This window comes from Bos indicus x Bos taurus, chromosome 3 (assembly GCF_003369695.1).
Source record: "Bos indicus x Bos taurus breed Angus x Brahman F1 hybrid chromosome 3, Bos_hybrid_MaternalHap_v2.0, whole genome shotgun sequence".
In the NCBI taxonomy this organism is placed as follows: domain Eukaryota; kingdom Metazoa; phylum Chordata; class Mammalia; order Artiodactyla; family Bovidae; genus Bos; species Bos indicus x Bos taurus.
In genome coordinates this window covers 46,200,418-46,218,914 of record NC_040078.1, presented here as the reverse complement: position 1 = coordinate 46,218,914, position 18,497 = coordinate 46,200,418, and the positions used below count along the sequence as shown (strand labels likewise).

At 36.8% G+C, this 18,497-nt stretch overlaps 1 protein-coding gene across 1 annotated transcript in view; it reads right to left on the bottom strand.

Annotated features, from left to right (window-relative positions):
• The window catches only part of DPYD (dihydropyrimidine dehydrogenase), a 923,891-nt gene that overhangs the window by 299,205 nt on the left and 606,189 nt on the right, over positions 1-18,497 (bottom strand). Inside the window, exon 16 of the mRNA XM_027536430.1 lies at positions 16,383-16,466. Coding sequence (XP_027392231.1) covers positions 16,383-16,466 — 84 coding nt within the window. The remainder of the gene's footprint in view (positions 1-16,382; positions 16,467-18,497) is intronic.

Here is an 18,497-nt window from a genome sequence, read left to right as displayed (position 1 = left end):
TGCCCCTCTTGAGAGCTGGAGAGGAAGGTAAGAATGACAGGAAAAGGTGACTGAAAAAGAAAGGAAGTCCTAAGGAAATTGAAACTTCCTTTTTAACTAAGGAAATTAAACTTTGTTATAATACTGACTGGGGCATTGGTGGTGAGAAGGAAGAAATTAAATATTCAAATAAAGATTTAGCCCAAAATATGTTACTTAAACAGCTTACTAATATGAAACGTACCACTGTATAATATTTATAAAATTATTTAAAAAATAATACTATAGCCCTCTATATTTACCAACTTTCTCTATTTTTATGTTCACAACTTATACCAGAATGTGGGTTGCCCATGCCAATTTTATATTTACTCATCTACATATAAGTAGATAATTTTTGTAGGCAACTATTCCACCTGACAAATTCAAAGGTGATCTGAAAGTTTGGGTTCAGGAGTCAGCAAAATAAACTAACTGATAAAATAATAGCTTATTTTTGATGATTTTTTTTTAAGACTACAAGCTTTGTAGTAAGACTGGCACCAGTCAATAAAGGCACAGGAAGAACTAAGCTTCAATTATTAGTGATGTTATAAGTCACAAAATAAGGAGAAAATATGACAATTTTTTTTGTTTGTTTTATATACTGATTTTAAAAATGTTAGCATTTAGTCAACTGTTTATATCATGAGTGGAATCTGGTTGGTATAAATGTAATAGGAGATTCAAAACAGATTGATACTGTCAATTTTTAAAAACTGGGGAATCATGCTACAGGCACAGAAAACAGAAGCAATGCCCAGCCAAGGCAGAACCATTTAGCAATGAGATCACTAAAACTCTAGAGGGTGAAATGGGTTCACCGAATAAAAAAGTCAGTTTTGTTTGATGAATCAGTTATAAAAGCCCCGCTTTTTAGGAACAAATCTGTGGGAGGTTTCCTGAAGTTCTCTTCTATTTTGTCACCAAAAATATTTTCCCGTGGCATCTGTTAAGGATGCAAGTGTCCTAGTTACTATATTTCCTTATTTACTTTCGGTCTATTATCTCATTTTCACTTTCACAACATCTTCATAGCTCTTTATATATGTTCCTCCCTCCTCTTCTCCCAACTTAGAAGGACAATATTAAAAATGTAAGGGTGAAATACGTGAGAAAATAACATGAGCATTTTAATGCATCTGGAAGCTGACAGGACAACTGACTTGTTTTTGTGGGTACATTGTTGTTCAGTCGCTAAGTTGTGTCCTACTTTTTCAGACCCGTGGACTATGTGCTACACTATATTACAAGTTTGAGAGTTTACACTGAAAACCCAATTAGTAAAAATAAGATAAGTTGTTCCAATGGAATTTGTAAAATGATATTAATAGGACCAGTGTTTCTTGAAATGAATTATACAGAAAAGTTAAGGGACAGAATTCTGAGTAGCACAAAAAGAAAAAGAAAATAGAATAAAGGAAATATAAATTTGGAGACATGAGGAAGAGTAGGGAGATTAAAATATAAGGGAAATGAATATAGAGATAGAAAAAAATAATTTAAGTGGCAAAAAGCAATATACTTATTTTTGAGCTACTTTTACAATTCTTATTTTAAATAAGAAGTACAATTCAAAAATAGCAATGACCCTGGAATACAATGAAATAAATAGATAATGGAAATATAAAAACATAATAGGGATAGAAACATAAAATCAAAGGTGATTTAGGAGAAACCAAATTTAGAAGATCGTTTACAAAAAAATAAGTAAGTGAAAACAGAGGGAAAACTTTTAAAAGAAACCAGGAAAAGTTTAATTGTAGATTTTGATTTAATTCATTACTATTTAATAAATATACATATTAATACATTAAATTCAGCTATAGCAAATATTAAGAAAATCATGATCACAGCAGAGGTGAGGGTATTGTTTATATTTGTCTTTAAATGCAACTCAAAACTGAGATTGGAGAATCTGGTATATTCCTGAGTGCTCACTGCCAAGGAAATTTGAGCCTCCTAATCCAATTTAGGAAGAAAATCAGAAGTTCTTTGTAAATAAGTCTAAATAAAAACAGAAGTGCTAGATCCAAAATGATCAAGGAACAGAAAATGGAGAAGGTAGAATGACAAATAGCAATATGTGACCACTGAAAGAGGAAAGAAATTGGGAATACGGGACATAACTAAATTAAAGAATGCAAAATGCAGAAGAAAGCTGGTAGCGTCCAGTATCTTCAACACCATCCTCACTCCTGCCATGTAATAGTTGCTCAGTTAATAACTACGAATTCATTAAACCAATGGGTGTTTCAACTACCAAACAATCATTTCAGGCTGTGTTCATCAGTGGAAAAAGGATGAAGGAAAAGCAAATCAGTAGATTTGCCAGGAATAGTGTCAAAATGACTGCCACTTTGGAATAATAGACCTATTCTTGGAGAAAGATGAAAACACTGAATAATCTGAAATTAGGAACAAAAACATAGAGATTCTTTGTGAATTGATCTCCAGGGAAGAAATAGGTCTTCACTGTTCTCAGAGAACTATTCTACTGATTGCTTCGATTGCTTTTTTACTGTCACCAACCTTGGCACTCCTCTGGCCATATGTGTGGGATTCTTGGAACCAAAATGAATATTACATACAGTAAAGTACACCTATCCTGAAGGGAAAATGACAACCACATAACATCACGCAAAAGAATGCCAACAAAAAAGAGAATTTGTTTTTGCATTTTATGAGACAATAAGGCAGAAAGAAAAAGAAAAGTAAGGAGAACGACTGCGTGACAGAAAAGAGCGGGGCTCACAACACACAAGACCAAGAAAAGGGGGTGGGGGAGCCCGCTAAGGCAGAAACAAGGTAACAAAAAGGACAAAACCAGCAGTAGAAAAGAACTGTCAGACACAAAACCCTCAAAACAATAGATACGAAAGAAAGGAACAAGATGACAGGAATAGAGCAGCATGGAATCTAGTAAGAAAAAGAAACAAAAATTTCAAATAATGGATTTTCTAACACCCCTGCTGTTCTGCCAGTGCATTGTGTCACAGCCTCACAGAACAGTGCATAATTTATTATGGTCACTCGCTGCCAGGCTGCTATAAAGGGCAACAGCTATATGAAAATACTCCCCACCGTTGGATGGCTTAATGATCTACCCTTTGTAGAGGGTAGGGCTGCGGAATGGCCGGCGAGGACAGAACCACATACAGGCAGGATGGTGTTATGCATATTTAGTGCTCTCCACCATGTGAAAGAAGGGTGAATTAACTCTGGGGGCACCTCTGTGGTGGGGAGTGTTTCACCCCTCTCCAGCGTCTCCTGGATAATCGCCATCTATCAGGGACAGTTTCTGAATGCCTGGTACCACACACTGCTTCCTATAGGGGAGGGATGATGTAAAAATTGGAACGATGAAAAAACAGATTTTTAGAAGAAAAACAGTCCTTGAAAATTAGCATTCATGACTGTAATACTGCATTATATTTTAATCACGTCTGGAGATTTAACAAAGAACCTAACCCTGTTAGGGTTCCTCTTTATAATGAATTTGGATACAGGAAAAATAAATAGGACATAAAAATAAACATCATTAAAATCATTTTTACCATTCATTTTCAGGAACACAGCCTTTTCAGTAGTATTTATATAGAAGAGCTTTCATTACTTTCACAAATAGCACTGTCTTCAAAGACAGATACATCAGTAAGATAGGTATTCATTTCTATGGTCAGTAAAGCCAGGGATTACTTCTTTCAAATTCTTTTTTGAAAGGCATTCGTGCCCGAAGTTGGGAGCAGAGGTTCATGAATTAGATGCCCAGGATTTCAATCCTGATGCTACCCTTTATGTGCTGTGTGGCCCTGCCACATTACTTACACTGAGTTCTCCCCTTTGTAAAACAGGAATTAATAATAGTCCATACACCATAGAGTTGCCGTGTGGATTGCCTGAGTTAGACCTTGAATCAGAACCTGGCAAACAGCAAGGCAGGTTTCATTGATTGTGTGAAAGTGAAAGTGCAGTTGCTCAGTTGTCTGACTCTTTTTTATCCCACAGACTATAGCCCACTGGGCTGCTCGGTCCATGGGATTCTCCAGGCAAGAATACTGAAGTGGGTTGCCATTCCCTTCTCCATGGGATCTTCCTGACCCAGGGATGAAACCCAGGTCCCCTGCATTGCAGGCAGATTCTTTACGGTCTGAGCCACCAGGGAAGCCCAATCAGTGATTTTTACTTATTCTCAAATAACGTGGGAGACATTCAGGAAGCATATGTAATCCAGAACTTTCTGTCATTAGGTGATGGGCATGGAGACAGGAGATAATAATCTTCTTAATTCCACTGGAGGCCAAGCTGATGTGGTATACTTTTTTTTCCCTTCTCTCATTCCTGGGTACATACCTTGTTTATACAGGGTAGCAAATGTGCAAAAGGAAGTCATAGTCAGACATTTTGACATTTTTCATCTTCCAAACACCTACAGTAACATGTGGAAAGGCTTATTCTTACAAAATGATTAGTGAGCTCCAAAAATGCAATATTTTAAATAGGAGGTAGATTCCTGCCCAGGGCACAGGGAATTAGGAATAATATGTATATGTGCGTAGTATGTACTTCTAGACAAACATGTTTAGAATGGATTTGAGACATATTGAAGAAATCATGGCATCTGGCCCCATCACTTCATGGCAAATAGATGGGGAAAGAGTGGCTGACTTTATTTTGGGGGGCTCCAAAATCACTACAGATGGTAACTGCAGCCATGAAATTAAAAGACACTTACTCCTTGGAAGGAAAGTTATGACCAACCTAGACAGCATATTAAAAAGCAGAGACATTACTTTATCAATAGAGGTCCATCTAGTCAAGGCTATGGTTTTTCCAGTAGTTGTGTATGGATGTGAGAGTTGGACTATAAAGAAAGCTGAGCACAGAAGAATTGATGCTTTGGAGCTGTGGTGTTGGAGAAGACTCCTGAGAGTCCCTTGGACTGCAAGGAGATCCAACCAGTCCATCCTAAAGGAGATCAGTCCTGGGTGTTCATTGGAAGGACTGATGCTAAAGCTGAAACTCCAATACTTTGGTCACCTGATACGAAGAGCTGACTCATTTAAAAGACCCTGATGCTGGGAAAGGTGGAGGGCAGGAGGAGAAGGGGACGACAGAGGATGAGATGGTTGGATGGCATCACTGACTCAATGGACATGAGTTTGGGTAAAGTCCGGCAGTTGGTGATGGACAAGGAGGCCTGCGGTGCTGCGGTTCATGGGGTTGCAAAGAGTCGGACACAACTGAGTGAGTGAACTGTACTGAACTGAACTGAAGAAATCAGGCACATGAAACCTAAAACATTTGTGGTGCAAAGACAACAAAATCTCAGAATGAGGAACTGTGATTGGTTTTACAGGCAAGTAAAATGACCTAAAATGTAAATTCTTAAGTTACAAAAAATCAAGAACTGCTTTACTGAGTCATATTCATAAATCACTCTGCTCCAGACCTTCTCAATCTGAATAGCACAAAAATCCATTTTGCATGAAGGCTTAATTCATCAAATTACTCATTCATTCACTCATTCATTCATATCTTTATTAACCTGTCCAAAATATTTACTGAACCTATAATGTGTCAGAATGACATTAAACCTGGGTGTTCAATGTAGAGTAAGCCACTCTAGCCATAGTTCCTTTGTCTGTAATGTAGATGTTTATCTTCCCCCTCAAAGCTGATTGAAGAGTGGATGCAATTCCATGCATAGAAAGACCTAGCACATTGCCTAGAATAATATTGGCACTAAGTAAAATAAACTCAATTTCTAATGTTCATTAAAAAAACTCTTTATGAATTGATTATCTTGTTATACATACACACACACACATACATAATACATACATACATACATATTAGTGGTAAAGAATTTGCCTACCAATGCAGGATAGGTGGGCTTGAACCCTGGGTCAGGAGGATCCCCTGGAATACGAAATAGTAATCTACTCCAGTATTCTTTCCTGGAAAATTCTATGGACAGAGTAACCTGGGAGGCTACAATCCATAGTGTTGCAAAAAGTCAGACATGACTGAGCATGCACACACACACATATATCTATATATCTATATATATCATGGTAACTTTATAGCCACCTCAAAAATGTAATTCCTTATTTACCATTAGGAAAAGTGTACACTTCACTTTACCATGTCTATCATTTCTATTGAGAGAATAAATATCTAATGCATTTTATACATGTTTAAGTTTTTAATTGTTTAAAATAAGCATGGCTCCCTTTGGAGGAAAACTTTTAATAAGAGTTTAATAATAAGAAATGGAGAAAATATCAGAATCACAGATATGAGTGGACGGACCAGGACTGGAAAGGTAAAGATCTCCTGAGAGCTAGAATTGTGTGTGCTTGTGTGCAGTGTTAAGTTGCTTCAGTCATGTCAGACTCTTTGTGACCCCATGGATTGTAGCCCACCAGGCTCCTCTGTCCATGGGATTCTCCAGGCAAGAATACAGGGGTGGGATTATAAACCATTTATTTGTCTGAGGCGAGGTCATCAGATGAATAAAGAATGTTTATCTGTTCTGTATAAGAATGCATCATTCACTACATCATGGAGCAAAGGAGAGAGAGGCATAAAGAGTGAGAATGCTGAAAATATCTGTTTTCCTGGATCCAATCACGAAGTCAACTTTAACCTTGTATCATCAATTACATAGGGAATATACCTGTCTTAGTTTACAACACCAGAATTTTGGCAAAAGCTAGAAAGCTAAGAACTATCTTTCCACTTGTTTCTTCCTTAGAACCTCCATACAACTTATCTTCAGATGCTGCTCAGTGTGATCCTTATCTTTGGCATATGCATTTGTCTATCTCTACCATCATTTTCCTAATCTAAGATACAAAGCACTGATATTTCTTACTTGAACTATTTATTGTAGGAGATTTTAGCCTGTCTTCTCAAGTCTATTCTCATGCTCCTCTATTCTGTTCTCTCAAAATGAAAATATAGTCTTATCATATCCACCACTATCACCATTCAACTCACCACTTATTATTTGTGAGGTTATTTATCCAATATATCTCTACTTTACTAAATGGAAAGCTACTTGAGGACAGATAACATGTCTATTTTTATCACTGTATTCTCAGCATTTCACACAATTCTTGGTACATTGTGCTATGCTCAGTCGTGTCTGACTTTCCCCAACCCCATGGACTGTAACCTGCCAGGACCCTCTGTCCATGGAATTTTCTGGCAAGAATACTGGAGCAGGTGGCCATTCCCTACTTCAGGAGATATTCCCAACCCAGGGATGGAACCCACGTCTTTTGTGCCTCCTGCATTGGCAGACAAATTCTTTACCACTGCACCACCTAGGAAGCCCTTGGACATGGTAGATACTCTAAAAATTTATTGAATGAATGAAAGTAGAGAACTATTTGGTGATTCAGGGAGTGCCAAATAGGCTGTCTAAAATCTATTTCTCCTAAATAAAAAGGCTATTCTCTAAAAGTTTGAGACAGGTGTAGGATATAGAAGAATCAACAGTGAACAAGGAAAGAGGAATAGAGAACAGACACTAGAACTGAAGAGAACTCACTGCTCCTGCATACACTGAAGCATAACTATAGGAAAGACAGGAATGGAATGCATACTATGGTGTTGTCATACAATTTCTGGTATATTCAAGAAGAGAAAAATCTTGGCAATTGAAAACTGGTAACAGAAATTACAGCTGATAGAGGACTAGAAATTTTACAAAAAAGACAAAAACATCTGCATGTTCCTTTTTGATGAGTGGTTAACATCCAGGAAATGTAACCAGATTTGCAACTTGATCTATCAAGACTTTTAAAGCTGTATACACCCAGGAACAACAGATAGAGAAGAATAAACACTCAAACCATTAACTCTAGAAAAAGTAAAATAGCAAATATTTTAAGAAAAGAACTAAAGATATTCAAGGCATCTAAAAGTGGTTAAAATTGACAGTAATCTTAAAGTTGATATCCCTTTAAACAAAACTTTTTTTTCAGAGTATATATTAATTAATCACATTGTTACTTGATAAATTGATTTTTTTGATGATAGAACAAAACCATCATTAGCTCCAAACATGAGTGTCATTAAGATTTCTGCAACGTAATTGACAACAAAACAGACTTCATGTTTGTGTAACATCCGTGATTCCCAACAAGAACCACCTCATGTGTTTGAGGGTGGGGGAGCCTAACAGTTCTCTGGGAAAGTAGCTGCCAAATGATGGTAACAAAAGCCATAAAAGTTTCAATTTTGAATCAGTACTCCTAGGCTGTAAATGCTATGAGTTTGTTAAATCTATTTTCTTTGACTTACTTTTGTGGGGAGAGGGCAATATTTCCACCTCTAGTCAGACAAACCGATATACCACCTTCCTAATGTTGCTCCTCTATTCCCAGCTGGAAGACTTAAACTGATTGTACTTTAAAGATTACTTCTACCCCAGTGATAAATGTGTAAAAACTGTCTCTGAAGTAGAAGTTGCCTTAATTTTACAGTCTTCTTAGAAGTGGTGCCTCTTATACCTTCCCTTGATTCCCCTTATTTATTATTCTCTCTCTTACCTTATCTTGAACTCTGCTGCCTCTGAGTCTCTTAGTTCCTGAGTTCTTATTAGATTTCTGTCCAATCTTGCTTTTTAACCCCAAATTCAGCATCCTTTATTCTTGGGTCTTTCGTCCATTTTAACATCAAATTCAAGCCCTGTTTGCTAGTTCTTCCAAATGGAGGAGCCTGGTAGGCTGAAGTCCATGGGGTCACTAAGAGTCGGACATGACTGAGCGACCTCACTTTCACTTCTCACTTTCATGCATTGGAGAAGGAAATGGCAACCCACTCCAGTATTCTTGCCTGGAGAATCCCAGGGACAGCGGAGCCTGGTGGGCTGCCATCTATGGGGTTTCACAGAGTCGGACACGACTGAAGCGACTTAGCAGCAGCAGTTGGATCCTATGACTAGACTCTCCATTTCTTTGCCAATATTTCTATTTTAATAATTACGGTTCCCAACTTTGTTTCCATTTCACACTGCTGATACCTATTTACTCTTCAACGACATATGCTTTACAAATTGTATGACATCACAGACTAAATTCACAGTCTCTCCCTCACCTTACTCTCACATCCCTCTCTATAGGTCAAAGATATTTTTAGTTCATCTTTGTGCCCAAGTCAACAGACATATAGAAAACTCTCAAATTTACTGTGATGTGACCATCTGAAAGTGATTCATAAAAAAACTTAGAAATGCTATTGCTGCTTTATTTCAGCATGATAAGTATAATAAAAACCATGTTAAGTTTAAAACCACATATTTCAATGTTCTTCCTGCAACTATTCACCAAGTGGTCCACCTATTTGTACAACATAATTATTTTATAAATGACATATACATGATTGTTATTATAGATAGCAACAATGATATTTCCTGATCTAGAACTAACATCTCAGTTAGTTAGATTAGATTTAAGGATGTTGCTTTCTCCTAAACATTTATAATTTTTAATAGAAAGCAATCATTTTTATATCATTAGCCAGCATTAATAACTAAAATTGAAAAACTCATAGAGAACCAGCTTAAGGCAAAATATTGGCAGTTGTAGAAATGCCTCTTACAGATCTCCTATAGTTATCTACTTATCCAAGCACCCATGTCTATGCAAATGGCTGAGAATTAAAATCAAATACAAAGTTAGGCAACATAATATAGTGTAAAGCAAATATTTCTTTTTAATCAGAGATACTTTTTCTCATAAACAAGTTGATAATCTATTTTAAAGCACTTCCAAAATTGTATCACCAAAAGGAAAATAAAAGAAGGCAGGCTAAGTAAAATGTATTTGGGTAATATTGGATTTTAGTCGCTTTTGGCAGGAACTTATATCATGCAGCCATTTCTTGTCTTTCTTCCAGGAATGAGGTTATTTTATAGTGCAGTGATTTCCAAACCTATGATGTCTCAGGGATCAATCCACAGAGGCAAACCTAGTTGGGCCCATATTTAACCAATCAGCTCACAGACCTCAGGTACAATTTCCAGCCTAAACTTACATTCATCCATGCTGATTAAAGCAAAATTACACATCATGTTCAGGAACAAAGCAGCACTTTGCCACCCATGTTTCTTAGAGGAGCTAGAGTCAGAAAGGGTGAGAGGAATCAAGAACCTGAAATACTGGAGGCCTCATGTGCACACATCTAACAAGTATCAAAAAGGAAATTTAACTCAGCAGTGATCCTCACCTTAGATCCCCCAAGACATACCAGAGACAGCACTGTGGCTTCAGTTTGCTGTATTTTTACCATTGCTGGAGCTTCTATGTCTGTTTCTCCGTTAAGATTTCTCATATTCCCAAGTGCCTTCATTTCACTCTCTGGGGTATATAGGAAGTGCCATGACTAGTCAGCTATTTTGGCTTTAAAAGTAGTATCTTTATACTGTCCTCTCCACAGACATGCCGTGGGAACCAGATGGAGGCAGAGCTTTGGTCATTGTTCCCTAGACCTTGTACGGCAAATGAGATAGAAGGTCTGTTAGCCCAGCTGCTGGAAAAGGTTTTATTTCCCAAGGGAAAGGATAGCACATCTGGGGCAATGCGGTCCTCATACTCAGTTTTGGATTCTCTTCCTGGTGACAGACATCTGCTCTCTGGCAAGGGAAAGAGCAATAATCTGTGTTTTATGAAAAATGTTGGCATGTTGTAACAGAAACAAATCTTTTTTTTTTTCTTTTTTAAAAAGAAAAATACAGAGTTTATGCAAATTAAATTTGGACACAGAACAGATCATGAGGGAAATATCAAAATCTTGCTCTAGATGATATTAATATAAATCAGTACATTTAAGATCACTGAACATATAAGATTTAGCAATTTTAAATCTGTTTGTTTTGCCTAGATAAATCATCATAAAAGCAAGACTGTATATGTATTTCCTGATGGTAACTGTTAAGATTGAGTTGAATATTCCAGTGTTTACAAATTCTATGTAGAGAATATATGTAAACAAATGGATGGGGTTGTGAGAAAGCAAGACATAGCAAGTGATGAGACGGTGCACCATCTGTATTCAGGATTCTGCTCTGTCTGTAAAGTTAGAGCAGTTTTCCCTCCAGTTATATACTATCATGGAATTTTCCATTCAAAGGAATTGTTATTGAACTAGTTGTGCACTATTTAGCAATCACACCTATGATGAAGGCCAAATCATGGCTTGCAAACATTCAACAATGAGAATCCTCCAAGGGCCAGATAAACAACATCTTCGTAACTTCTTAGAATTTTCAGGTAAAGAAATCCAAACTCATTGACAGTGAGATTGAAATGAGAGTATGTATCTAGTTTCTATCTTTAACCTGTTCATTTATAACATATTATTTTTTCTTTATCATGGACAATTTAATTGATAATATATACCCAATTAATGAATTAGAGGTCATCCACCATAGAATTAGACAGGTGAATTTTATTTGAATAATTTCAGTTGAAAAGATATGAATTCCAGGTGGAGAGAATAATAGTATTTAAAAAGGTACAGAGTAGGAAGTTTCCAGGGCAACTGACTGACTCATTCAGTTGACTGGAGATCTGAGTACATCCAGATGACATAGTAGAAAATACTGGTCAGAACACTAGACGGGGGTCAATGACAAGGGCATTACAGGCGCTGGGCTCTGCTAGTTGGTTAGCTCAGACTAAGGCTATTTAGATCACTTCCCAGTCCCAAATTCCTGTCCTCTAAATAAGGAGGTTGAACTGGGAAATCTTCAAGGTTCCTTTCAATTCTGAGAGTCTGTGCCACATCATTGACTCAAGGCAAAGAAGAAAACAGCTGGTATGAAAAATAAGAAAAAGCTTTAAAAATACATGCTTTCTGATGGCAAGCACAAAAAATCATCTTAAGGAGTTATGTAACTAGTATTACAAAGTCCTGTGGAACATGTTGCCTCCTGCTCTTCTTTTTTGCTATGTGGAAGATAAAATAGGAAGGTAGGAAGACAAGGCAACTTATCCCATACGCCACACTCTACTCCCTACTATTTTTCTTTTGGTAGCTGATGGAGGGTCTAAGAATTAAAAGTACTGCTGGCTGAAGAAGGCAATCTAGAGAATCTTCAATGTCAAGAACCCAGAAAATTAGCAAAATCCTGGGAAGGCTTGGTTTCAATATTTTAAGGTTGAATCAGAGAGGTACATACTGATAAAATCCATATTGAGTGAACACTTATCCTTGGTCAAATGTCTGCTGCTGTTTATGTGTACCTCATAGAGGGTTAAAGGAGCCTAACGAAGTTCTAGTTATAGGTCAAGTGTGGCCATACCTTCTTTATTTCAAGAGATGAAAGAAGTAGATTTTTTTTTTTTTGTCAGCCACCTGTTTTTAAAATGTTGGTAATAATTTAAAACAAACACAATAACAATAGAAAGCTATTCAAGGCCTTTTCAGCTCCTGTGTGAATCTAGGTTAGGAGGTTCTATGAAGTTGAAGTAAAAATATTCAGCATAATTCTAAAAGGACAGAAGAAGAATTATTTACTTAATGTCCTATGGACACTTAGCATTTTAGAAAAGAAGACTTCAAAGAGGTGTCATTTCATCTTCACTTTATAGAATTTATTACAGTTCAAGTACCTTTATAAAGTAATATGTTGTCACAGAAAGTTTACATAGATTGCATGTAGACGACTTTAAATTTTATTGTCAAGACATCACAGCTCCCTCATTCCCGAGAGACAGAACACTTACATAGAATGTTCAGGTTTGTTTGGGATTTTAGAGCTTAATCCTGCTCTTAATTTTAAGTTAATAATGATAATATTTATATTAACATTCGAATACTGATTTCTTGGGAACTGTTCTCTGTGCCTTCCCTATATTCAGGCTTGCATGCTAACTAAAGCTCAGGCCTGGTAGCCACTGACAGATTTGTGACCTGGGAAACATGGAAGGTCAGGTTTTTTTGTTTCTTCTTTTTTAATTTGTTAAATGGAATGGAAACTCATCCTACTTCAGAGGATTGCAATGAACTGAAGAAAAGATGGGAAAAAAAATTCATGTTGTAATATAACTCTGACTCTTTGGACTATATGCCACCCAAACTAGAAGGTCTTTTTACCTTTGCTTGAGTATCAAGTTTATTGGGTGAAACCACTAACTAAAGTGGAAAAAATGTGATAGAAGAGCAGGCTGACATACTAAAAGCACAAGGGTTCTATTTTAACTATGTAAAGTACAAAATGTCTATTAAACCAAGGTTTTTTAAACAACTGCTAATTAGATATTCATCAAATAAATAAAATATACCAAAGAGTGAGCAGAATTGATTTGTGTAAAAAAGAAAAAAGAAATTAAATAAATAAAACATTGACTTTCATGCAAGCCAGGTAAATGTTAATGCTTTTAAAAAGAATAACGTAATATGCAATTTTTATTTCTTTAGTTGTTCTTATTTTACCAATGGTCTTTATGAATAGTTTAAAAATGACATATTAGCTTGCTGCCTATAATGTTAGCATTTAAAGAATATTACAGCTGGAAGGGGATTTAGAGACCATCTAATTCAAATGCCATATTATAGAGATGGAAACTGATGCTTCAGGAGAGTAAGTGGCTTGATCAAGGTGACAAAGATGGTTGATGGAAAGAATAAAGAATGAGATTGCCTTTAAACACTTAGCAAGTGTCCTGCTAAGTGTTTAAGATTTTATATGAAGTTTCACCATGCAGGGGATACACAATTCAAATTCCCAGGTCAGCTTGAGATTTTATTTATTTCTATAAATTCCATAAATATATATGATGTCTCTATGTCATAAAGGTTATAGCCTTTTCTATTCCTATATTTCACAACTTTTAGTCACTATGGAAACATATATAAAGAGTTTAAATTTACATGTATATGTTTAAATATATACAGCTAATTAAACTCAGGTATAAAAGCAGTGTATTTCACTTAGTTGATTTGCAAGAAAATATTTGAGATAAAGAAGAAAAAAAATGTTTAGAGAGGAAAATGTACTGTATTACTATACTCTGCTTATACACATCTTATGGAGCTAAAATCATTATGATTTCTAGAAACACCAGAAACGGTGACAGTACAAGAGACTGTTTCTAATGGAAAAATATTCTAGCCATGGGACTAATGTCAGTTTGAGTCACTGATGAAGCAAATGTTTCTCAGGCTCTGGCGATACACATAGCTCTTTACTTGGCACAAAGGGAGCTTTTAGCAAACAGGATGCAGATCATACTATGATGAGGAAGACAAATTGGAATGGCTCCTCAGTCTCCCAACACTGGGTACAAATTCCCCATCCCACCAACTTGTGAGTGTTTAAGACTATAAACCTTAGGGAGGGAGGAAGAAGCAATGGAACAGGAGGCAGAGAAAAGGAAATACGAAGTAAAGGAGAAAATGAATAAGCCCCAGATGTCTTCGTGCCCACTCTAAAAATTCAGAGGTATAGTCAGGTTTTTTTTCCAGTGTGCTAATATTCTTCCTTCCCGATATCTAAAATATTGAACATGCATGCGTCCCAAGGCACAGAAATCATTTAAATTATGTTGGAGCAAACTAATTAAATTAGCTTTATTTTTCAATTAGACAATGTACAAGAGAATATAATTCAAAAGAAAAATTCCAAAGCTGGCTAGTAGAATTGGTTATAGTTTTAGAGATTTTAACTAATAAAAGAAATGGAAATGCTTCTAAGTTTCCTTCAGTCTAAGACATGATAGTTTTTGGAACATACGTTTTCCATGAGTTTTAGAAATCTTAATGATAACTGACTGAAAAATGTTAGCACTTGCATCCTCATTCAGCCAAAGGCTGTTTTATCCAGCTAAATAACTCTGGGGAGGATCCACCTAAGACATTCAACAGCTGGGTAAGTTTTGAGGTGTTCACAGAGCAAAAGTCCACTCTAAAAAATAAAGCTGGGTGACATTTTCAAAATAATTGTCATATTTGTGGGAAGAAATACATATGAAAATACATCTTTCTTTTAAAACTTAGTCAACAGATTCAAATTTTCCATAGCTGTTTTAATCCATGTAACTAAAAGATATTTGGGAAAGATGTAAAGAGAGAAACTCAACTCCCTCGGACTTTGCTCCAGATATCCTTTTAAGAGTGTTCCTTGTTTTAACCAAGTTACCTATCATGACACACAGACTGCTGCCTAATCACATGACTTATAAAAATTATGATGTAACATAATGATGTTTTCCCTCTACCGGTAATTCTGAGGCTTGTTCTGTTACCACACTGAATGATCTTCTGGATAATCTGCTGTGAGTGGAGTAGAGAGTATACTTGAACAACATTTGACTAGGCCACCTTCTCCTGCTGCTACAAAAGAATGGTTTCTTCCCAGTCACAAATCTATCCTGAATGTTAATTAAATATTTACAAGGTACTTTAAAATTCTCCCTGAATGCTAATCTGAAAATAGCAAACTACGTTCATTTGAATAAGCAGAAATTTCTGCCTGTCCAAATTAAGCATCTCTGGCCTCAGAGTTTAATTCAGATAATTCTATGACTTGGGGGAGAAAAAAAAAAAGAACTGACTACCTACTATGTATAAGGCTCCATGTCAAATGCGGAAATTAAACTTTCTAGGACTAGGAAATTTGTCATAAACTACAACAATTTGTATTATTTAACTCACATGATTTCCCTCTGGGCTTAAAAGCTAAATTAGTTGCAAAATCCTCACCTTTTTAGCATTAAGCTTTTACATTGTTCCTTAACATATAACACTGTATCTAGTTACATAAAGATGCAGTATTTTCTACATATTAACACAGATTTCCACATTTTATTCATTAAGTTTCTGAAAGAGTTTTAGCATGAAGGTTCCATTTATTGTATCAAAAAATAAAAATATCATCAAAGTCTTTTTGCAACTCCCAAAACACAGTTAGAGAATAATGATCATATGCTAAAAAATGTAAAATGCAATTTGTGCTGTGCCCCATTTACTACAAAATCACTACGAACAATGCATTTTGTACAGTATATTGCTCCAGGGAAAGTGGATCAGCATCAGGAATGAATAAAGAACATTGCATTTGAAATCAGCTAATTCTGCCTCAGCGCTTTAAAAAACTATTTGTTATGATATTACCTCCTGTCAAGCACATAATGTGATATTTTCCTCAATAAAAACTAAACAGTTGCTGTAATTTCAGCTTCTCTAATTTTCTACTTTTTAAGCACTAAATATTTAAACAATACAGACCTGGAAGTCTCAAGCCAGTCATCTGATCTTCGCATCTTCCTGCCTAAAGTAGAGTAACTATCTGTACAGGGGCCTGCTCTGTCACAGACATACATAACGGCAGCTGTTGAGGTCCTTACCTGCCCACAAGCCAGACCCATTCCTCTTTCTCCCATGCCATGCGGACACGATAAATTTAACTCCAGGGCGTCTGCTCCAGAAGCCTTTAAGATGAGGAAGGAAAATGAAAAAAAACACAAAGCTTTAACTGTATACTAATAGGCTTTCACCACTGATAATACAACATAGGTCACATTTGACAAATTTTAACTACTCTGTTTTCTGAACCACGGCTATTGTATGAGGTGTATTCTGACTCTCTCAAATGAGGGTATCTATACAAGGATTATTCAGTTCAGTCGCTCAGTTGTGTCAGACGCTTTGCAACCCGATAGACTGAAGCTCGCCAGGCTTCGCTGTCCATCACCAACTCCCAGAGCCTACTCAAACTCATGTCCATCGCATCAGCGATGCCATCCAACCATCTCATCCTCTGTTGCCCCCTTCTCCTCTTGCCTTCAATCTTTCCCAGCATCAGGTTCTTTTCCGGTGAGTTGGTTCTTCGCATCAGGTGGCCAAAGTATTGGAGCTTCAGCTTTAGCATCAGGCCTTCCAGTGAATATTCAGGACTGATTTTCTTTAGGATTTACAGGTTGGATCTCCCTGCAGTCCAAGCAACTCTCAGCAGTCTTCTCCAACACCACAGTTCAAAAGCATCAATTTTGGGAACTCAGCTTTCTTTATAGTCCAACTCTCACATTCATACATGACTACTGGAAAAACCATAGCTTTGACTAGACAGACCTTTGTTGGCAAAGTAATGTCTCTGCTTTTTAATATGCTATCTAGGTTGGTCGTAGCTTTTCTTCCAAGGAACAAGCGTCTTTTAATTTCATGGCTAGAATCACCATCTTCAGTGATTTTGGAGCCACCCAAAATAAAGACTGCCACTGTTTCCATTGTTTCCCCATCTCTTTGCCATGAACTGATGGGACCGGATGCCATGATCTTAGTTTTCTGAATGTTGAGCTTTAAGTCAACTTTTTTACTCTCCTCTTTCACTTTCATCAAGAGGCTCTAGTTCTTTGCTTTCTGCCATAACAGTGGTGTCATCTGCGTATCTGAGTTTATTGATATTTCTCCTGGCAATCTTGATTCCAGCTTTGTGCTTCATCCAGCCCAGCATTTCTCATGATGTACTCTTCATATAAATTAAATAAGCAAGGTGATAATATACAGCCTTGATATACTCCTTTCCCGATTTGGAACCAGTCTGTTGTCCCATGTCCAGTTCTAACTGTTGCTTCTTGACCTGCATAGAGGTTTCTCAAGAGGTAGGTCAGGTGGTCTGGTATTCCCATCTCTTTCAGAATTTTCCACAGTTTATTATGATCCACACAAAGGCTTTGGCATAGCCAATAAAACAAAAGTAGATGTTTTTCTGAAACTCTCTTGCTTTTTCCATGATCCAGCAGATGTTGGCAATTTGATCTCTGATTCCTCTGCCTTTTCTAAAACCAGCTTGAACATCTGGCAGTTCACGGTTCACATACTGTTGAAGCCTGGCTTGGAGAATTTTGAGCATTACTTTGCTAGCGTGTGAGATGAGTGCAATTGTGTTGTAGTTTGAGCATTCTTTGGCATTCCCTTTCTTTGGAACTGGAAGGAAAACTGACCCTTTCTAGTCCTGTAGCCACAGCTGAGTTTTCCAAATTTGCTGGCATATTGAGTGCAGCACTTTCACAGCATCATCTTTCAGGATTTGAAATAGCTCAACTGGAATTCCATCACCTCCACCAGCTTTGTTCGTAGTGATGTTTCCTAAGGCCCATTTGACTTAGCATTCCAGGATGTCTGGCTCTAGGTGAGTGACCAGACCATAGTGGTTATCTGGGTCATAAAGATCTTTTTTGTAAGCTCGTCTGTGTACTCTTGCCACCTCTTCTTAATATTTTCTGCTTCTATTAGGTCCATACCATTTCTGTCCTTTATTGAGCCTGTCTTTGAAATGTTCCCTTGGTATCTCTAATTTTCTTGAAGACATCATTAGTCTTTCCCATTCTATTGTTTTCCTCGATTTCTTTGCACTGATCACTGAGGAAGGCTTTTTTATCTCTCCTTGCTATTCTTTGGAACTCTGCATTCAAATGGGTATATCTTTTTTCTCCTTTGCCTTTAGCTTCTCTTCTTTTCTC